Raw genomic sequence first — 17,672 nt, 5'->3', positions numbered from 1 at the left:
TTGCAGCCGTTTCTGGCAATACAGATAATTCGGCAGAGTACAAAGAGCCATCAGCTGGGAGCCGGGGCTGCAGGGCGGGGGGCACCAGGGGCTGCCCCCTCTGCGGGGATGTCCTTGTGCCTGGGGCACTGGGACCAGGAGTGACAGCGGACAAGGCTGGGGGCTGGACACAGCTGCTGCAGGGGACTCTCTCTGGCCAGGGAAGTAGGAACTTGATGAAAGGGGCAAGCGAACAGGGAAAAAGTGGTTCTTTCCCTTTCTTTTTACCGACACAAGAGATCCCCAACACAATGGATGTGTCACCTCACAGTTGTGAGAGGTCCCCAGGCTCCCACAGACAGCACTCATGCATTTATCATCAAAACCATTAGCGAGGCTACGTCCTCCCAGGCCACCCAGGTTTACCTAGAAACTGTAAATTGGAGTATCCGCTAGGAAAGGCTTCAACTCAAGGCTACTTTAGTCCAAGCAAAACCAGCTAACACCAGAAATCTCCCCACAAGAAGTCTGTTCGTGTTGCCCAGCCAGGATAGACTGGTTTACCCACCACACTAGGAGAGAAACTTGAACAAAACTGTGGGAGCTGAGTACTGAGGTGAGGAGGGTGGCTTGAAGGGAGAAAGATCCCAGGGGGCAAAGCATACCAGAGCCAGTGTTTTAACCAGACTGTTTCACCTACTCCGCATATGGATCTCTTTCCAAATCCATGAAAATACCTAATTCACACCTTCATGGCAAGAAGTCCTTCATCTCTAACAATGTAGATCAAATATTGAGAGTGAAATGTATGATTAAGATCTACTTCAGAGCACCTGCCCAGTGATCAGAAACTAGGACTGGGGCAATAAAGGGCAGCGGCTCAACTCTTTTCCCCCTTTTCAGTTTCTTACTAACATTGGAGTTCTTACGTCAGATTAGACTGAAAGTGTAATTAGTCCATTATCTGACAGCAGCCAGAAACTCCTGCACTATAGGAAAGGTTAAGAATATGCAGACCACCATAAAGGCACTGCAGAAGAAGTTTCTCCTAAACTTCTAAATCTGCAGCTGTCTAGAAACTGAAGAGTGATTGATATGATCTGTGCGGACCAGCCCTGCCAAACCGTACCTGCACATCACTGCCTCTGAGAACACGAGAGAGAAATATTCCAAAGAGAGGTCTCTCCAGCCTGTCCATTTTTTACTCACCATTTCAAAGTCACTTGACAATAATCAGAAGAGTCATAGAAATCAGCCATGGAACATACCAGCTAGCTTTTACTCACTCTAATCGCCACCCTACAACCAATGCAGGATTTCGTGATGTTTTGTTATACCCTAGTTTTACAAGACTGAAGTAATATGGTTTCATCTACCACCCGAGGGAGACTGTTCCATCATTTACTAAATGTCAGTATGATGAGCTGGCTTGGGCATTTGCTGAATATTTCTGACAAGCAGCAAATAGTAGAAGAGAAGCAATAACTGTAAAATATGAACTTGTGGATGCAATAAATGCCGGTATAAAGGGAAATCACACAGGCTAAAGGATATGAAGGTACTGATCCACAGGGCTGGTCTGGTTAGGAGACAAGGCATCGTCTCCTGATCCACACAAGACAGACCTCATAAAGTATTGATCTGATGTACGAAGGAATACTGTAAGTAGATACTGGGTAAGACAAACCAAGCTACTCATCAATTGTCTCATTGGCTACTAATGGCAAAGAAGCTTGAGTCCAACAGGCCGTGCAAGAAATATATGAGAAAGGCAGCCTGGGACATTCAGCTGGGACCAGCCCTTCATCCGCATGCTGAATAAGGGAGAAAAGCAAGAAGCACCAGATCGTCTCTGAGTATTAAAAAAGTAAGCCTCTTAAAAGGATCCTTCTGGACAGCCAGAAGCATCTAATATCTTGTCTTTCTACACTGGATTTTAAAAATAGGCATTTCCAAGTAGAAGCAGATCTGAAGAACTGCAAAAACTATTTCAAGCAGGACAAAGCTTGAAATGATGGATTTTGGGTTGTGCAGTGTCCCAGCAATATCTAAAGGCCTAATACTGAGGATTTTACATGGTATAATGCACACTGATGGATTTGAATAAACTTATCTGTTTACAAGTGATAACTTGTGATAAGCTTAAGGATTAAAAATGACTCATAGCAGTGCAGTTTGTCCCCAAATGAGTTGATTTCCCTCACAAGAAATGTATAAGGAGATGGGAAGCTGTCTTGGCCACACAAACAGGACAGGACGAGGGTCTGGATGGGTAAGCTAAACAAAGCCAAATTCAAAGGTGATTTGGATCCAAGTGAAGTAGTTTGAGTAGCTGAGGCTAAGTCTCCTGGCAGAAAAACATTGCCAACGTTAAACCCCTGAATTGCAACAAGCATAATTTTAATTCATGTTTTTCTTTCTGTTGATCAAGGCTCAGGAATCAAAGGTGAGACTCGCACATGGGCTCTGTCCCCCAGGTTCATCTGTTTCTGAACCTGAAACTCGTGCCTGGCTCCTGCAGCCTCTCTCACCCCTTAACCTGCTGGCTGGTGGGTGCTTTGGTCAGGAGGCCAGCTCACCACTGCACAACTCCGTGAAGGAGCGGAGAGCAAGGAACTGATGGATGTGCCATGAGCTGCTCCCAGGACTGCTCAAACCTGTGGCACCTTCACACACCCTCTTGTGCAGCCAGGTACGTCTCCAGAGAGGGGTTGGGGCTGCGATCTCCCATGCACCGGAAAATAAAATCTCAAGAGGTCTCTATACACATTAGCTCTGGGCCAGGAGACATCTGTATGATGAAGTAGCCAAAGCAACAGAAGCTACTTCAGTTGTAGGATGGCGTCACCCTGCAAATCACAGATCTCTGTGGGCAGAGGGGTTTTGCTGGATATCGTTCTGTGAAAATTAGTGTTTCTGGGAGGAAAAACAACTGGAAAAAGAGAAAGGAAGGAGAGAAAAGGAGGGGATGAAGCACCAGTCTGAGATGTACTGATAGCACGGCTTGTGGAAAACTGAAAGAGAGCAAAATGAAGTGCAAATGTCTGTGTGCTTTTGAGTTAACTGCTGACTCAAAAGGACCTGAAATTCATAGTATGGTCTGAATATTATTTTTTTAAAAATCTTGTGCCAGGAAAACAGGATTCGGTATACATATTTTAAATAAACAGGCTGCACCACATTTTTCAGCTGTGATCAATTCGTCTGACATCTCTTTCTAGTAGAAACAGCATGCAGGGTCAGAAGCTTTTCCTAGCTACTTATGGATAAAAAGTGATATCGTAACTTTAAGGACATGTCATTAATAACCTGCTACTAGAAACCCCAAGGCTGCAGGCAGATCCCACTCTGCTGTGGGCTGTACAAACACAGCAGAGGCGGCCTAGAAGGGCTTAAATCTGCACACACAATAGCCAGAACATGAGAGTGAATTCTCTACCTCCAGCTCAAATATTCTTCTGCTAAACTCTTAATTCACGCTGTCTCCAATAAACCAAAATGAACAATGCCTCTCCCTGCTTGGTGCCCACATCTTTAAAACATCAGTGGGCAGTTTTTGTATTGTCCTGGGCTTCAACCCTTAGTCATCTCTCTGCTACGTGATAAATACATGGCTCTTTTTTATCTATTTTCATGAGTCAACCCCTCCAGCCTCTTCTTCATTCTCCTCTCCTCTGAGCTCCTGCCAGTATTTTTCTGGTACTGAAGCATCCAGTGCAGTTTTGCATTCTGGGATCAAATTAAGGTTTCCCATCCTTGTATCAGAAACTAGCTGGGCTTTGAAAAATGGTCTAATGCTTGGTACGTGGGTGGGATCCAGACATCTGAGGCTTCAAATACTGGTTCAGACACTGTGTTGCCTCAAACAGGGAATTTAAGATACGCTGGGTCTCAAGATGTCTCCATCCTGATACAGCACAGGACAAACCCGAGTGCCTTGCTTGAACCAGACTCACTGCCTGTCTCTTTGCTGCCTGAGACTCTGTTCAGGACTAGACTTCACCTGGTCTCCAAAGCTTCAATGCAGTCAGCATCTCAGTGGTGGAGCGATCTCTTATTTTTGTGATCTAGGCAGACACGTGGAGCGAATCATGGTCACATTCAGACTGGCAGAATAGATCTGAGACATGGATGTACAGCATGGACTCCTTTAATGCAAAGTGCAGCAGAGCTACCAGCCAGCAATGCAGATGCAAGGTCATGGGCGTGCTTAACACCCTCTGAAGCTGGCTCTGCACATCACAAAGTAGACACAGCCTCTGTTTCCCAGCTATAAACTCAGGGTGCACAATCCTTCTCCATTTCACAAGTCCGTCATTAGGATAAAGTGCACTGCTGACTCAGAGCTGTCTGTAAACCATTGGCGTGAAAGTCAAACCTGTGCCCTCACCTGCTGTCCATGTCTGACCTATCTATCACTTCTTGCTGCCAGGGCAAAAGAAAGGCTCGAGCCACCTGAGCCCCCAAAATGACCGGAGATGGGAGGTGGTGCCTTTCCTAGCCTTCTTGTATAGATAGACTGTACTCAGGCATCTCTTAATTAAGCTGGAAAAGCTAGCAAGCTGATGGATTTGAATTGAGATGCTGGTGAAGTGCCTGTGACATCCCCAGAGGGCACATTAAATTAACCAAATAGACTAAGGATTCAGTAAGCTAATGAAGAGAGAAATGAGAGAGAGATAAGGAAGATAGAAGAGACGAGGGTGAAGGAGAGAGAAGCAGATGGAAAGAGAGGACAGGGTAAAAAAGAAAGACAGAGGGATACAAATGAGCAGAGAGGAGAAAAAGAGAGGGATTAAAAGGAGGTGGAAGGAAAGTACATGTAGACAGAGAAAGTGATTAAGTGCAGGGATAAGAAAGAAAAGACCCTGCAAGATCCTGAGGCTTTCTCCAAAGCCATGCTGGGACCATCTGTGCTGTGGCCTGGGGTCCAAATTGCTCAATCTCTGCCTCCCCCAAGTTGCGTCAGCTGCTTAGCGAAGCCGTAACCCCAGGCAGGACTCACCAGTCCCGCTGCCCACCCCGTGCCCTGAGGCGCCTTACCTGCTCGTGGTGCTCGATGCCCATGCTGATAGTGTTCACTAGGATTGCGATCATGATCCCACGGTTGAAGTACTTGCTGTCCACAATCCCTCGAAGCTTGACCCTCACTTCTCGCCACATGTCACTGCAGAGCTTCAGCCGTCCGCCTTCGTCCCCCTCCTCCTCCTCCTTCTCCAGTGCGGAGGCACCCTGGTCATCTCTGCTGCCCGCTCCCTCCTCTTCGCTGGCTCCTCCATCCTCCTGGTCTGAGTCAGCACTATCAAGGACAGAGAGCCTTCGGGACACTTCGTGCTCCCCCCTATGGCATCGGGGGCAGTTGGTGGGATCAGAGGTTGCTGTCACAGCAATAGGCTGGACCAAGCCCTGAGGAGGGCAGTCAAGAGAGTTGTGCTGCTGGCAAAGCCCTGGGGAGAGAAATGATCACGCTTAAAGGAGAAGGCTTTGAAAAAGACATCAAAACTGGGCACCTGTTTGGCTTTTGGGTATTCAGATAGGGTAACTGGGCTTTTTAGCTGTAAGGACGATTAAACACTGGCACATCATCTCAAGGGCAGCAATAAAAGCCATTGCTGTTGCAGGCTTTACACTGACTGGCTGTGTCACCAAAAGGCATGGTACTGTTCAGCTGCCAGTGATTAGGCTCAATGGGGAGCTCGTGTCCACAGAGGAAGAACTGTTTTGTCTGATGCAGGAATCACAGCTTGAGACTCAGTAGCTTGCGTTAAGTCGGAACTGAGGGAAAAATGATGACGAGGACTGCTTTCGGCCTGAACTGCTACAAGTGAGGTCCCAGAACCCACGTGCTGAGCTGAACTCTCTAAATTAGGGAAGCAACATTAGCAAAGCATCTCAAGAAGCCAGAAAAGGTAGCGCAAGAACACTTCCTCCTGATACTCCATGTGCTCTGAATCAGCACAGATCTCCCAACTTCAGTAAGAAACCTAAGGTTTTGTTCCTCAATCCCCCAGTTGAGCCTGGAAGATCAAATGGACAGTGGGGGAATGAAGCAATTAATTCATTAACACAGTGCATGAAGCCTGCAGAAACTTTTCTCCCAGCAAGTACAGAAAATGAAAGACTGAGTATGCAAGACCAGCTGAAGGAAAATCTGCTTTTTTGCTTGTTAATGGGAGCATAACTTAGGAAAGGCATCGGCAGGCAGTTAATACTAACTCTATAAAACCATTTTTACAGTCACTTTTCAGGCCCAGAATCCAATTTAAATGGTATCTCGTGTCTAATTTTACACAACAGCATGTGCTCCCATCAAGAGAAATTGTCTCCTTTGCCCTTGCACATCAAACTAACTTCTTCCGTATTGCTCCCTTGGTTCAGGACACATCCTATTGCAATTCTACTCCCTTTGCCTCTCTCTTGAGGGCCCACAGCAACTCAGCTTGGGAGGAGAGCTCTGGGAGACCTGCTGTGTCACAGAGTCCAACCCTTAGTCCCACTTGCTCATATTCCCCCAATACGTCTCTCTCCCAAACTGCAATGCTCACCCTGCTATACCAGCCCTGGAGACCTTTACAAGCCTCAGCCAGTGCCTTTAATGTTATTCCATTATGGTCTCTGGGTTTCTCACGTTCCCTGCCAGTCATCCCTGTTTCATTCCCATTCTTGCTGGTCATCCCCACCTTGCTGCTCTGGTGCACTGCCATGGCCAATGTTAATTCTGATTCTGTGCTTTGTAGGCACAGGTCCTTTAGCTGGCACGTGGAGATGCTCCCAGCTACTCTCACATTTCCACTATTGGTATTTCCAGCCTTACCCACGCAATCCTTACTGTAGTGCCTCTGGCTTTTCCTGTTCATGCCCAGCTTGGCATTGCTCGGCTCCACGTGGCCCTGGCGCCGGCTCTGTATGCTGTTGTACAGCCCAAGGGTGCGGCGTTTGGCTTTGCGCACGATGTGGCAGACGTATTGGAAGATCTCCTCGTAGCAGTCGCCCGGCTCCATGTAGCTGGCGACAGTGCTGGAGGAGAGATACCGGGCCCTCTGCTCCTGCATCAGCTGGTGCTCCCGCTGCTTGGTCTCCGAAAACTGCGTGGCGATGACCACCAGGCACAGGTTAATCATGAAGAAGGAGCCCACCTAGTAGCAAAGGAGAAGAACAGACAGTCGAAGTCAACATGAGGAAAACCACGCAGGAGGGGGAACGTAAGAGGAGAGAGGAGTGGAAAGTGACTGGAGGCAGACAGAGGAATGGGAACCAGTCTGCGTATGGAGACGGGATTTCAGAGAAAGTCAGGGCTGGCTGTGCTTGTTTTTGAGAACTGACTTGATGTCACTTCCATGCAGAATTTGGAGCTCTGAACTGAAATTCAGCAAACAGAAGCCTGACTTCTGGCTCCTTTGGCAGGCTTTGGGACCTTTAGCAAGTCACTTAAAAGTTAACTGCAAAGGGGTTTATGAAAACTGGACTTTTTCTTTCCCTCTCCTTTGTGTTAAACAGAAGGTGGGAGACAGAGGACTTAGTCTGGTAGTTCGGTTGCTTTCTCCTCTGCTTTCTCTTTTAGTACTGGAAAAATCATGCACTGTCATTTATGGTCTTCAACTTTTGGAGGACATGTCAGTATTCTTGGAGCATTTTATTTATTTCTACCACTTACACCTTAATTCACCATACAAGGAGACGGCACTTTGCCGAAATGAATGAGCTCTTGAAATCAAAGAAAAGTTTACAAAAACTAATGACTTTGAGAAGGACGCTAAATAGTCTGGCAAAACAGTGCTTCCTTGCTCATTTTCTATTTTCTGATTCTTCTGATACTAGACATTTTACGTTAGCTCTTATTTTACTTGTCCCATAGCCTAGGTAGGCCTTTCATTTCAAATACAAAAACAACCACAATCCACTCCCCCAATTTCTTAGAAACAAAACAAAATGCCCAAGTTCTTCCTATTCTCCATACAGAAGCCAAAATGTCTACCAGGCTTATTTTACACCTTTGTATGTTCCCTTTAAGCTTCCTTTGCCTCAGTTTTCCTATCTGTAAAATGGAGCAAATATTTCTTGGTGCCGAGAGATCTGGAGGTAAAAATCTCACTCTCAGTGTTACATATTACGAAATTACAGATGAATCTCCACTAGGAGATCTATCCATTACACTTAGGATAAAACCTGGGCTTCAATATGCTGAGAATTTCTTACATAAAAGGGCTGGTAACAACGTTCAAAATCATTCTCAAAAGCTATGATGCCTTGATTGGTGCCTGCTCCCCGTGGAGCTGTAAGTGGCGATACGGCATTGATAAAATGCAGAGTCTGATCTCTGAACAAGGACGACACGTCTGTGCTGCTCTGAAACGGACTCTGCGGGGCAGCCCCCGGGAGGGGAGGAAGCACTAGCTCAAGATTTCTGCTTCCCCTGGACCAGGGAGCATCCCTGCTACGGGACATCCTCGCACCGTGTTCCTCCTCTGCGAACCCACACAGGACCCAGTCTCACCTCCCTGTCTCTCCTTTCCAAGCAAACAGCTCTGGCACGGAGCTGGATCCAGTCCTCCCCCAGACAAATCTTCCAGCAAAGGGGAGAGGGCAAGCAGAAGTGGTGATAACCTGACCCCAACCCTCGTGCATGGAAAAGGTGGGGTTTTTTTCAGCAAGTACCCCAGCTTGTTTTATCTATCCAAGCAGCCTTCCTCTCAGTGCACAGCCCTTGCCACTCCACCACCAGCTTGCCCCCTTGGTTGTCCCTTTCTCTTGCACACAGGTGCCCAGCAGCTCTGTCCGGAGACTCAACTGTTGAGTATTTCAGTATTTCAAAGGGGAGGTGTCCCTGCTAGCATCTGAATAAGCCTTTGAAACACGAAGCCCTTCCCAACCAGATTCAACATAAGGACAATAAACCATCTCAAAATAAAGGGTTGTTTGTTGGGTTTTTTTCTCCTCCTCTCAGCACCCTTCAAAGCTGTTCTAATTCTGTTTCCCTTCATCACTGAACCCTTCTCTTCCCTCTCCTCCCGCCCATATTTCAGCTTATTTTCCCTTCATCTTCTGTATGTGGCCTTGAAAATTAAAATGATGCCTCGTTCAGATTCCTTCACCTTCCCCCAAGATTTTCCCTATTTCATGATGTCTTGCATGTTTTACTGATAAGAGTATGACTGGGAATCCAAATTCTTCTCCGATGCACTCTCCTGCCCTCTTCCCCCTCAGCACCACCCGACACTCACACAGGTTTGCCCATTCCGTTATCTCCCTCAGCTTGCCCTGAGTGAGGCAGGGTTGGGGGCTGGACACCAGCTCTGCGTCCATTTCTGGAACGCTAATTGTGACACCCCCTGGTATTTTGCAACTTCCAACAATTCCACGAACAAGCGATTAAGACATGCAACGCCTTCTTTCTAGGCTACAACCAGAGGAGCTGAGGGCAACAAGATGTCCTCAGCAGTGTCACACTGTCAGCCTGGGGTTGAATCCGGAGAGGTGTTCAGGTTTCGCGTCACCAAGCCCTGTCCTCACAGGCACCGTTTGTTGTGATCTCCCACCAGATGACCAAGAAGGCAAGGAGTGAGAGGACTGGATACGGCAACTAACCCCCAATCCTTAAACCTCTTAGCTAGGAACATCAAATGCAAAACAAATGAGCTTGTTTAATCCTTAAGACGATAGGCAAGTCCATAAACTCTACAGCTCCGCCGAGCTTGACACTGCCTCCCAGCTAGCAGAAGACAGGAAAGGTCCCAGATGGCTCGTAACTGAGCGATCCATCTCAGCTAGCTGAGCAGGGAGACCAAAAGCATCTGACATGGAGTCAGACAAAGCATCTATCTGACAGAGGCAGAAGGAGACCATCGATTCAGAGCCCCAACACAGGAGTCCCGCTCAGTCCCAAGACTGGGCTGTAATTTGATTAAGCAGATCCCGGATTTGTTCAGCCCAAGGTTTGATCCCTGTCTCTGCAATATCTAATAAAATCTGACTGGGGCTGGAGGTGCTGACTTCCTTGCCCATTATTTTTATCGCTGGATATCCAGCTTGACTTCGGAAGTCCACATGTGTAAGCACAGAGCACTTCAAGGAGGCCACTGGGTGCTGCAATATGAATGCCAACCTGAGAGTTCAGAAGAGCCTTCTCTAGTCCAGGAGCCACACCAGTGGCCAAGCAGCTGGAGAAGTGACAAAGAGACAGCTGGACCTCAAGCAGGAAGACCCAAATGAAACAGTGACCCGAGAGGTAAAAGCAGTCCTTCCTTCACATCACCTCCCTGATCTCCGGCAGAGCGGGAAGCTATTCACAATTTGCCGAATATGTAAAATGCTTTTACCAGGTTGTTCTGCAAGGCCACTCTGAGTGCCAGGATCAACCAGCACTCTTCCCCTCAGCAGAGCCCGTCTACGCAGGAGTCCTAACCGTGCTGGGAATACATCCAGGTAGGGGGTCTTCCTGCAGGTGAGCAGTAGCAGGTAATGCCCTTACGTAGGCATACGTAGGTGTTTGAAGATACCACTGTGAGTGAAGAAGTCATGGATGAAAGCGTAGCTCTAAAGAAGAGGCTGCAGAGGTCCAGCCCAAGAAGAGTAAGTTTCAGCCAAGACTAGGTTGTATGTAGTAAAGCAAAGAGTCAGGGCTTGAAGTATGACTGTCAGAGCAATCCTGCTTAGAAACCCAGGCCTTTCAACCATGGAGAAGGAAGGAAGAATAAAGGCTGGAAGGACTGTGCTTCACAAGACTTGAAAAGGCATCATCATTTCTATAAGACTCAGAGAGAAAATGAAAGCAAGTGATAGCAAGTTCACACTGTGGTGTTGCTACATGCTGCAAAAGATGCATTACACATGCAAAGAAGGTAACAGAGAGGCTAAATGCTTTCTTGGTGTAACTTCACCAAAGGCGAAGGAAATATCCCATCTAGCATATGGCTCCTTTGTTCTGAGCAGTCCCCAGAGTAAGTTGAGGTTCATGTACTCCTGTGTTTGATGGAAATAAACCTACATAGCTTCTGCAAATGACGAGGGAGTGTCTAGAAATGTCAATGACACTCCACAGTAAAATCTCAGGTAGAGTGCTTAATTGAGGGTTTTCAGCACCTGCAAATTCAGAGACAAAGTTTGCATCACTGGGAATCCACATGAGGTCAGTCAGCACTAGAAGGATGCTCCTGCTTAGAAACGAAAAATATGCTGACAGGTAGATTGGAGCAGGTGGTGAGGGGCAGTTTTTGGAACTTGCCCACAGGAGATGAGCATGCCCACCGCAATGGTTAAACACTGACTCTGCACAGTCCTTCCTGGCTCTGGGAGAGACTGTGTCTAAGACACGGAGTAAATTCTGTGCCAAACTGCACATTGTACAAATCTAGGTATCCTGGCCAAGCTGCTCAAAGTGAAAAGTAGGTACTAAATATCTATTGCATGGTGGGAGATCTGAACAAACTTTATGGGAAATAAATAATTTTTTTCCAAACTCACAAAAAGCAGCGGATTTGTTCAGTTTGCCTTTGGGAACAGAGCTGGGGGCAGGCCCCCCCCACCCCGTCCTGTGCAATCATACCTCTGCACTGCCTTTCCTTGGGACTCTCCAGCCTCAAAGTAGAAGCAGCATCCCTTAAAGTGTATTTCACCTCTGCTGTCCTGGCTCATGCTTCAGCCCACAGGGAGTAGGTCATCTTTCTGTTTGTCTCTCCTTGCCTTTCCCTTGTGATGGTAGAAGGCCAGAAAGCAGGGAGAAATCAAGGATACCATGAAGATTCAGATTTTTCATAAGTTCCCTGACCTGAATGGACTAGTAGATATTTTTTTTTGTGCCACTTCCCACATGTAAAGGCTGCAGAATTTCTCCCAGAAACTGGATTAAGGTTTGTTTGCTCTCAAGTCACTGCATGTCAATTTGAATTTAACCTAGATCCTGTGCCAGGTGAGTCTGTTAATGTTACTGGGTCACTGCTTCTAAAGATCCTGTTTCTAGGAGGGCATGGCCACATAGGACAAGTAGTAGATGAAGAGCAGAGTCTTAGCCAGGTCCATTCAGCAGCCCATCCAAATGCATGTAGGCCTTGGAAATACACACCGAGGTCCTTACTGGCTAAGGGACCTAGAACTAAATTGCACCTACCGTGTACAGATTTTATACTTCCCATAATCCATCCTATGTCTTTCCCTTCTACTCTTGCCTTTGGTCCCCATGTGGGACAAGTGCAAGAGTCTTCATAAAAACAAAATCCTTCCTTGTTAGAAACAGGATATTCCCTCCAAGCAAATGCATTTATATGTGGGAGGCTTGAGGAATGGAAGAGGCAATGGCACCATGTTTCTCACCTCTCTTTTTCAGGCGCTGACAACAAACCTCCTTACAGCAAAGCAAACTTCACTTGTATAAATCCACGGGGCTTATAAACTGCTTATTAAGTTCTCATCACGGACACACTTCTCTCTTTCCATCCCCACCAGCCCCAAGTGATGTTACACAGCCAGTTTATGTTGGACCGCTGACACTTTTGGAGCAGCGACTCCTTTTTGTTCAAGGTAGGAAGTAATTCAGCGTGACAGACCCCGAATCTGACAAAATCTGAATCTGAGACCTTGAGCCTAAGAGATCCAGGTGCTGCCAAAAGCCGTAAAACATGGCTCAAGAATGACTCAAGAGCTTAAAATGTATAAAGAGACCAAGTAGGAGGGAAGATACAGAAATGGTTTTCTGTGCTTTTGGGCACACTGGTTTGGGGAATTTACTTTGAGAGATCTGCAGATGAGAACATTATCCTACACTGGGTATATATATCTCTAGGAATCAATCCCAAGCATATTTTTTGAGCAAAAGAGAATAACCTGTCTGACAACTATGTGATCCTGCCACCAACTCTTGGTGAAAATCAACTAGCTGGGTTCCTGAGAATCCTAGAAGAAATCCAGGTAAAGTAGTTTTCTTCCCTGGTATCTGTGTTGACCTAACACCTGTTTTTTGTAGGCTCTCAACTTGTAATGCTGACAGTCATCAAGTCTTATACTTACAATTATCAGCAAGATAAAGTAGATAAAGTTATAGAAGGAATGGGCATCCATCACGTAGTACATGATCTCCACCCACCCTTCCAGTGTGATCACCTGCAGAGACAAACAAAACCAAGAGAAATAGGAGGGAAGTGGGCTTCCAGAGTTTATTCCTCAGTGTATATGGGCAGATACTGGCAGGGCTCTTACAACCCAAGGAAGGCGAGAAACAACAATTCATTTCAAGAAGGCCAAATTTCCATTCCAGGAAATCAGCATGGTACTGCTTGGTGACACTGGCATATTGTCAAGGCCTGTGAGATCATGCTAGCCCACAGCAGGAATATTTCATTAAAATAGTTCATTTCCCTGGATCGCAGCAGGGGAAAACCCGCAGCAGGTTTCTCAGCCCCTTGGACTGGACACCACGTACAGCCGGCGGAAAAGAAAAAAGGCACGGATTTTAGCTCCCATCTGCAACGCGTGCTGGGAATTTAAAAAAAAAAAAAACAAAACACAAAAAACAAACAAACAAAAAAAAAACCAAAACGGACTCCTTTGCTATAGTGATTTGGATTGAAGGGAAAACTGGTAGAAGTTAGCCTGAAGGGTACAGCTTGTTTCAGCAAGGGCCTAGAACAGCTTTATGTAGCTCCCCATCTTCGGGAACACCATTTCTGTGCACTCTGTCTCTCCTGCCATAGTAGTTACAAGGCCCTTTTCTCTCTGCAGCTGTATCATACCGTGGAGAAACCATCATGGGAGCACAGAAAGACTGAGTTGGAAAAAAGGGAAAACAGCTTGAGCCTTGTTAGGAGGCTAACTCAGTCTTACCTGAAATATCACAATCCAGGCATACCCGATGTTGTCAAAGTTGATGGCACCCTTGTGCGGGTTAGCGTTGCCTGTACGGCACACGTTGTAGTACTGGTTCCAGTTGACACACATGCCACTGATGTTGAACTCTTGCCGGACTGAGTTGTAGTAATAATAATCATCCTTGTCCAAACAACATTCATGCCCCCGCTCCTTCAGTGGGGGTATCTCATGACAGCCCATAATTCCATTGTCTCCTGACAGCGAGCAGATAAAGGGCATCTCATCATCTTCCTCAGGCTGGTAATAAGGGGGCAGGACAATGTCACCTTGTCTGCAAGGATAAAAAAAACCATAGTCATACAGTTCCTGTAACAGACAGTTTCCCATTAGCAACACTGGTGGAGCTGGGAGCTCCCAGCCTAACCAAATGACTGCACTGGGTAAGGGATTTCCACATTTATTGCCTCAGGAGAAGGGAAGGGAAGACAGGGCTCCTGGGAAACAGGAAAGTTCCAGGGTGACTCCCCAGTTTTCAGAGCTTTGCCTGCCCTAAAATCACCCCAAGCCAAATGGCACAATCTGCTTGCATGGAGATGAAGAATACAGAGATTTGCATTCTGTTCACTCTCCCCATTAGCATCAAAGCTAAATCAGATGCAGTGATATTAAGGAAGTTCATCAGGCTTTACTGTGATGTGCTCATGTATGTAACCGTTGATGGACATGTTTTATAACATTTGGCAGTGAACCTTCTGTACTTCTAAAAAAAAAAAAAAAAAAATCCAGTTCATGCATAATTAAGGTTGCACAGCAAAGCCTTAAAATCAGGAAATGCAAAGTTAGAGTTGACTTAACCTTAACTTTGACTCCTCCTTGACAGTTAGCATTATGGGTGCAATGTTTCATGCCAAGTTCACGTGCTTTTTCCCAAATAATGCAAGTACCTTGCAAATGCATGAATAATTAAAATCATCTCTGCTTGCCTAGCTGGAGATGAGCTAATGATCAGAAAAGTGAAAGGTGGAGATTTAAAATTTTCCATTAAACTTTATCTGGTGCATTCCTTGTTGTGCTACAATACACAACTTTCACATCGCATGAATGCAGACTTTTTCACCAAGTGTCATTGGAAGAGGACAGGTGTTGATGAAAAAGAACAGAGAGAAAGTCTCTGATTCCAAACTAAGCTGGACTAAACCACAAAGATCTGTCGTAACACATCCACATCATTGGTGAACTGGGTGCCTGCAGAATTCATTTCTCTAGTAATGGTCAGACAAAGATTTTCTAGTATCTGCTGCTTTGCAGGCTGTGGCCCCAATCCATTTCTCACTTGCATCAACTCTGCATCGATGTAATTACACTCATTAAAGTAGTACTACCCCTGATTTACATAAAGGACAATCATCCTAAACATTTGGGTTTCCCCAAGGAATATATAAACAAAGTAAATGGCTGCTTTAAACAGTTCCTACTCTCCGACCCCACTGCTGTTCTGCAGATTGTATTTTCACACTTTTTTTTTTTTCCAATTTGAGATAATCTAAAGCTTCAGAATTGTTTAATCAGTCTAAACTGATCTACAGCTTTAGATTTTTCTAAGCAGTCTAAACTGATAGGACGCCTAAGATTAGTATATGGTTTTAAGAAAACATTTTAAAGCCTGAGCTCTGCTAAAGCCAGAAAGTCAACAGGAGGAGCTGTGCCATGGAACTGGTGCTCTGCTCCCCGGGAGGGTGACTGGAGAACTGGCAGCAGGCAGGAGCTTTCCCATCCCGCGGCCTCTGGGGAGGAGCAGAGCCAGGCTCTGCCGGCTCCTCCCTGACAGCCCCAGGATAAACCTCAGATACCTGTGATCGACCCCTCTGCGGCTCCAGGCTCTCTTTGCCAGAACTGTGCCCACATTTTCCCACGGGTTTTTTGTCCCATTCAAGCAGCCATTCTTTGCTTTCAGACGCTCTCACTTCTACAAACCCAGCTGCAGGACACCTCTCCCAACAGCCCTCCATCCCCTCCCCACGGCACCTCCCACATGCAGTTCTGCTCCTGAAGTTTTCCAGTAATTTCTCAGTGTCCCTCCAAAGCCTCTGGAGGTAATACACTGCTGTCCAAACAGTGACCTCAGCTCCATCTCGGAGGTGCCAAAGATGTCCCTGGAAGCATCAGGCAGCGCCACAGCTTTCTGTAAGACTCCTCCGGTTGCTGTTTTTTGAAGAGGAAGCAAGTTCAGGAGGAAGACGGCATGGCTCGTGTTTCAGGGTTTCAACTCTTTCTGGGAGTAGGAGCAGCATCCTGAATCCCTGGACACATCTGGAGGAGGCAGATCTGCTAACCTGTGCCTTGGCCAAATCCAAACGAACCCAGGCGTCTGTGGACCATGAAGACAGACTAGAACCAGCTGCCTTTGCCTTCCCTCCCTTTTCACCACAAGACGTGGCCAACACTGTGCACGCTATCACCCTACAGCCGTTTGGAGTAAGCGATACATAGAGACCCTGGCAGCAGAGACCAAGAGAGCAGGGAAGGGGAAAAAGAAATGTCTCGTCCCCCAGGCACTCACATTGTGAAGTTCTCCTCCATGAAACAGCGGTTGCGGAGCAGCCCAGCCCACAGCTGCACCCCGATGATGCCGAAGATGAAGAAGACAAAGAAGCAGAGAAGAAGCACGTTCCCCAGCATGGGCAAGGTGTCCAGGAGCAAGTTCACAAGGATGCGCATGCCTGCAGGGGAAGAAGAGAACCAGAAGGAGCAAGTGTGGGATGGAGGGACAGAGAAAGAGAAAGGGAGTAAAGGAAGGGAAGGAGAAAGAAAGGAAGGGAAAATTTAGGAGACAGACATGGGGTGGGGGGGAAGCCACATGAAGATAAAAGCAGAGTGTCAGAAATTATTTATTACCCAAACCAGGCTAGATTTATGATTGTTGCCCTTTCTTGTCCTAACCTCTACTGACAGGCAGCCAGCAGAGCTGCTGTGATGCCATGATCTCTTAACCCTAGGCCTCTGTCTGCAGCAGCGAGAAAAGGGAATGAGACTTCTGGTACCATCAGCTATCTGACTGATATCCCTCCCTCCCCCTTCCCTGCAGATGGGCGATGGAGTGACAATTCTGTCCCAAAGGTGCACGGCAGTTCAACGGCTCCATCCTCAGACAGCTTGGACCGAAAGTCATCCCAGTTCAACAACTGCACGCTGCAACCTGTGAGAATTGCACTGACGCACCAAGGCCAGCCGGCTTAGTAGGATGGACCTCTCCAGCACACATAAACTGGCATAAATTGGTTTTCTCAGTGACAGTATCATCAGGGGACAATCACGGAGACCACACTCCTCTCTTGGCTAGACCTCCTTCCCCAAAAGGGCTGGAGCACACAAGCAGCAGGCACAGCCCAAAATGCTGTTGGCACAGCACCTCTGGCCAGTGCAAATGTTTCCAAAAACCTTTTACTTTTTATTTTTAATTACCTAATAAGTTATTTCTGTGGTTTTGTTTCTTCCCCAGCTCTTCAGCTCACACAGCCACAAGTAGGGGTAAAGACAAGCTCATTTCTCCATGGAGCTAATAACTTTTCCTCTGCTCTCCAGGGATGGCAAAAGTCTAAAACTCCTTCTGAGCACCACCGTACCGCCTTTAACCCCCCACACACCTCATGTGGTCTTCTCTCCTTGCCTCCACGGAGGTCCCTCCCCCAGGGAGCTCATTCACTGAAGATGTTCCATGTAGGCCAGCAAATAATTAGCTAATTAGGTATTTATAACCAGTTCATTACTTCAGATGGCAGCGGAAGGGGAAAGAGGAGGGGAAGATGAGATTAGGATTCTCTGACAGCCCTTTGAGGCACAAGTTAATCCCCGTTGTGTGCCCAGCGTCGTGTAATTAGCCACATGATGCTGTGCAT

At 46.8% G+C, this 17,672-nt stretch overlaps 1 protein-coding gene across 2 annotated transcripts in view; it reads right to left on the bottom strand.

Moving 5' to 3' along the window:
- The window catches only part of CACNA1I (calcium voltage-gated channel subunit alpha1 I), a 52,878-nt gene extending 39,835 nt beyond the window's left edge, over positions 1 to 13,043 (bottom strand). For both annotated transcript variants that reach the window (XM_049822195.1, XM_049822194.1), the window contains exons 1-3: positions 12,979 to 13,043; positions 6,809 to 7,115; positions 5,023 to 5,426 (exon numbers count right to left, since the gene is read on the bottom strand). In XM_049822195.1, the coding sequence (XP_049678152.1) occupies positions 5,023 to 5,426; positions 6,809 to 7,115; positions 12,979 to 13,041 (774 nt within the window). In that variant the 5' untranslated portion in view covers positions 13,042 to 13,043. The remainder of the gene's footprint in view (positions 1 to 5,022; positions 5,427 to 6,808; positions 7,116 to 12,978) is intronic.
- Between the last annotated feature and the right edge of the window lie 4,629 nt (positions 13,044 to 17,672).

The sequence above is a fragment of the Accipiter gentilis genome, chromosome 18 (genome assembly GCF_929443795.1).
Source record: "Accipiter gentilis chromosome 18, bAccGen1.1, whole genome shotgun sequence".
NCBI classification, from domain to species: domain Eukaryota; kingdom Metazoa; phylum Chordata; class Aves; order Accipitriformes; family Accipitridae; genus Astur; species Astur gentilis.
The sequence above is the reverse complement of the archived record's forward strand: the minus strand, read 5'-3'. Positions and strand labels throughout refer to the sequence as shown.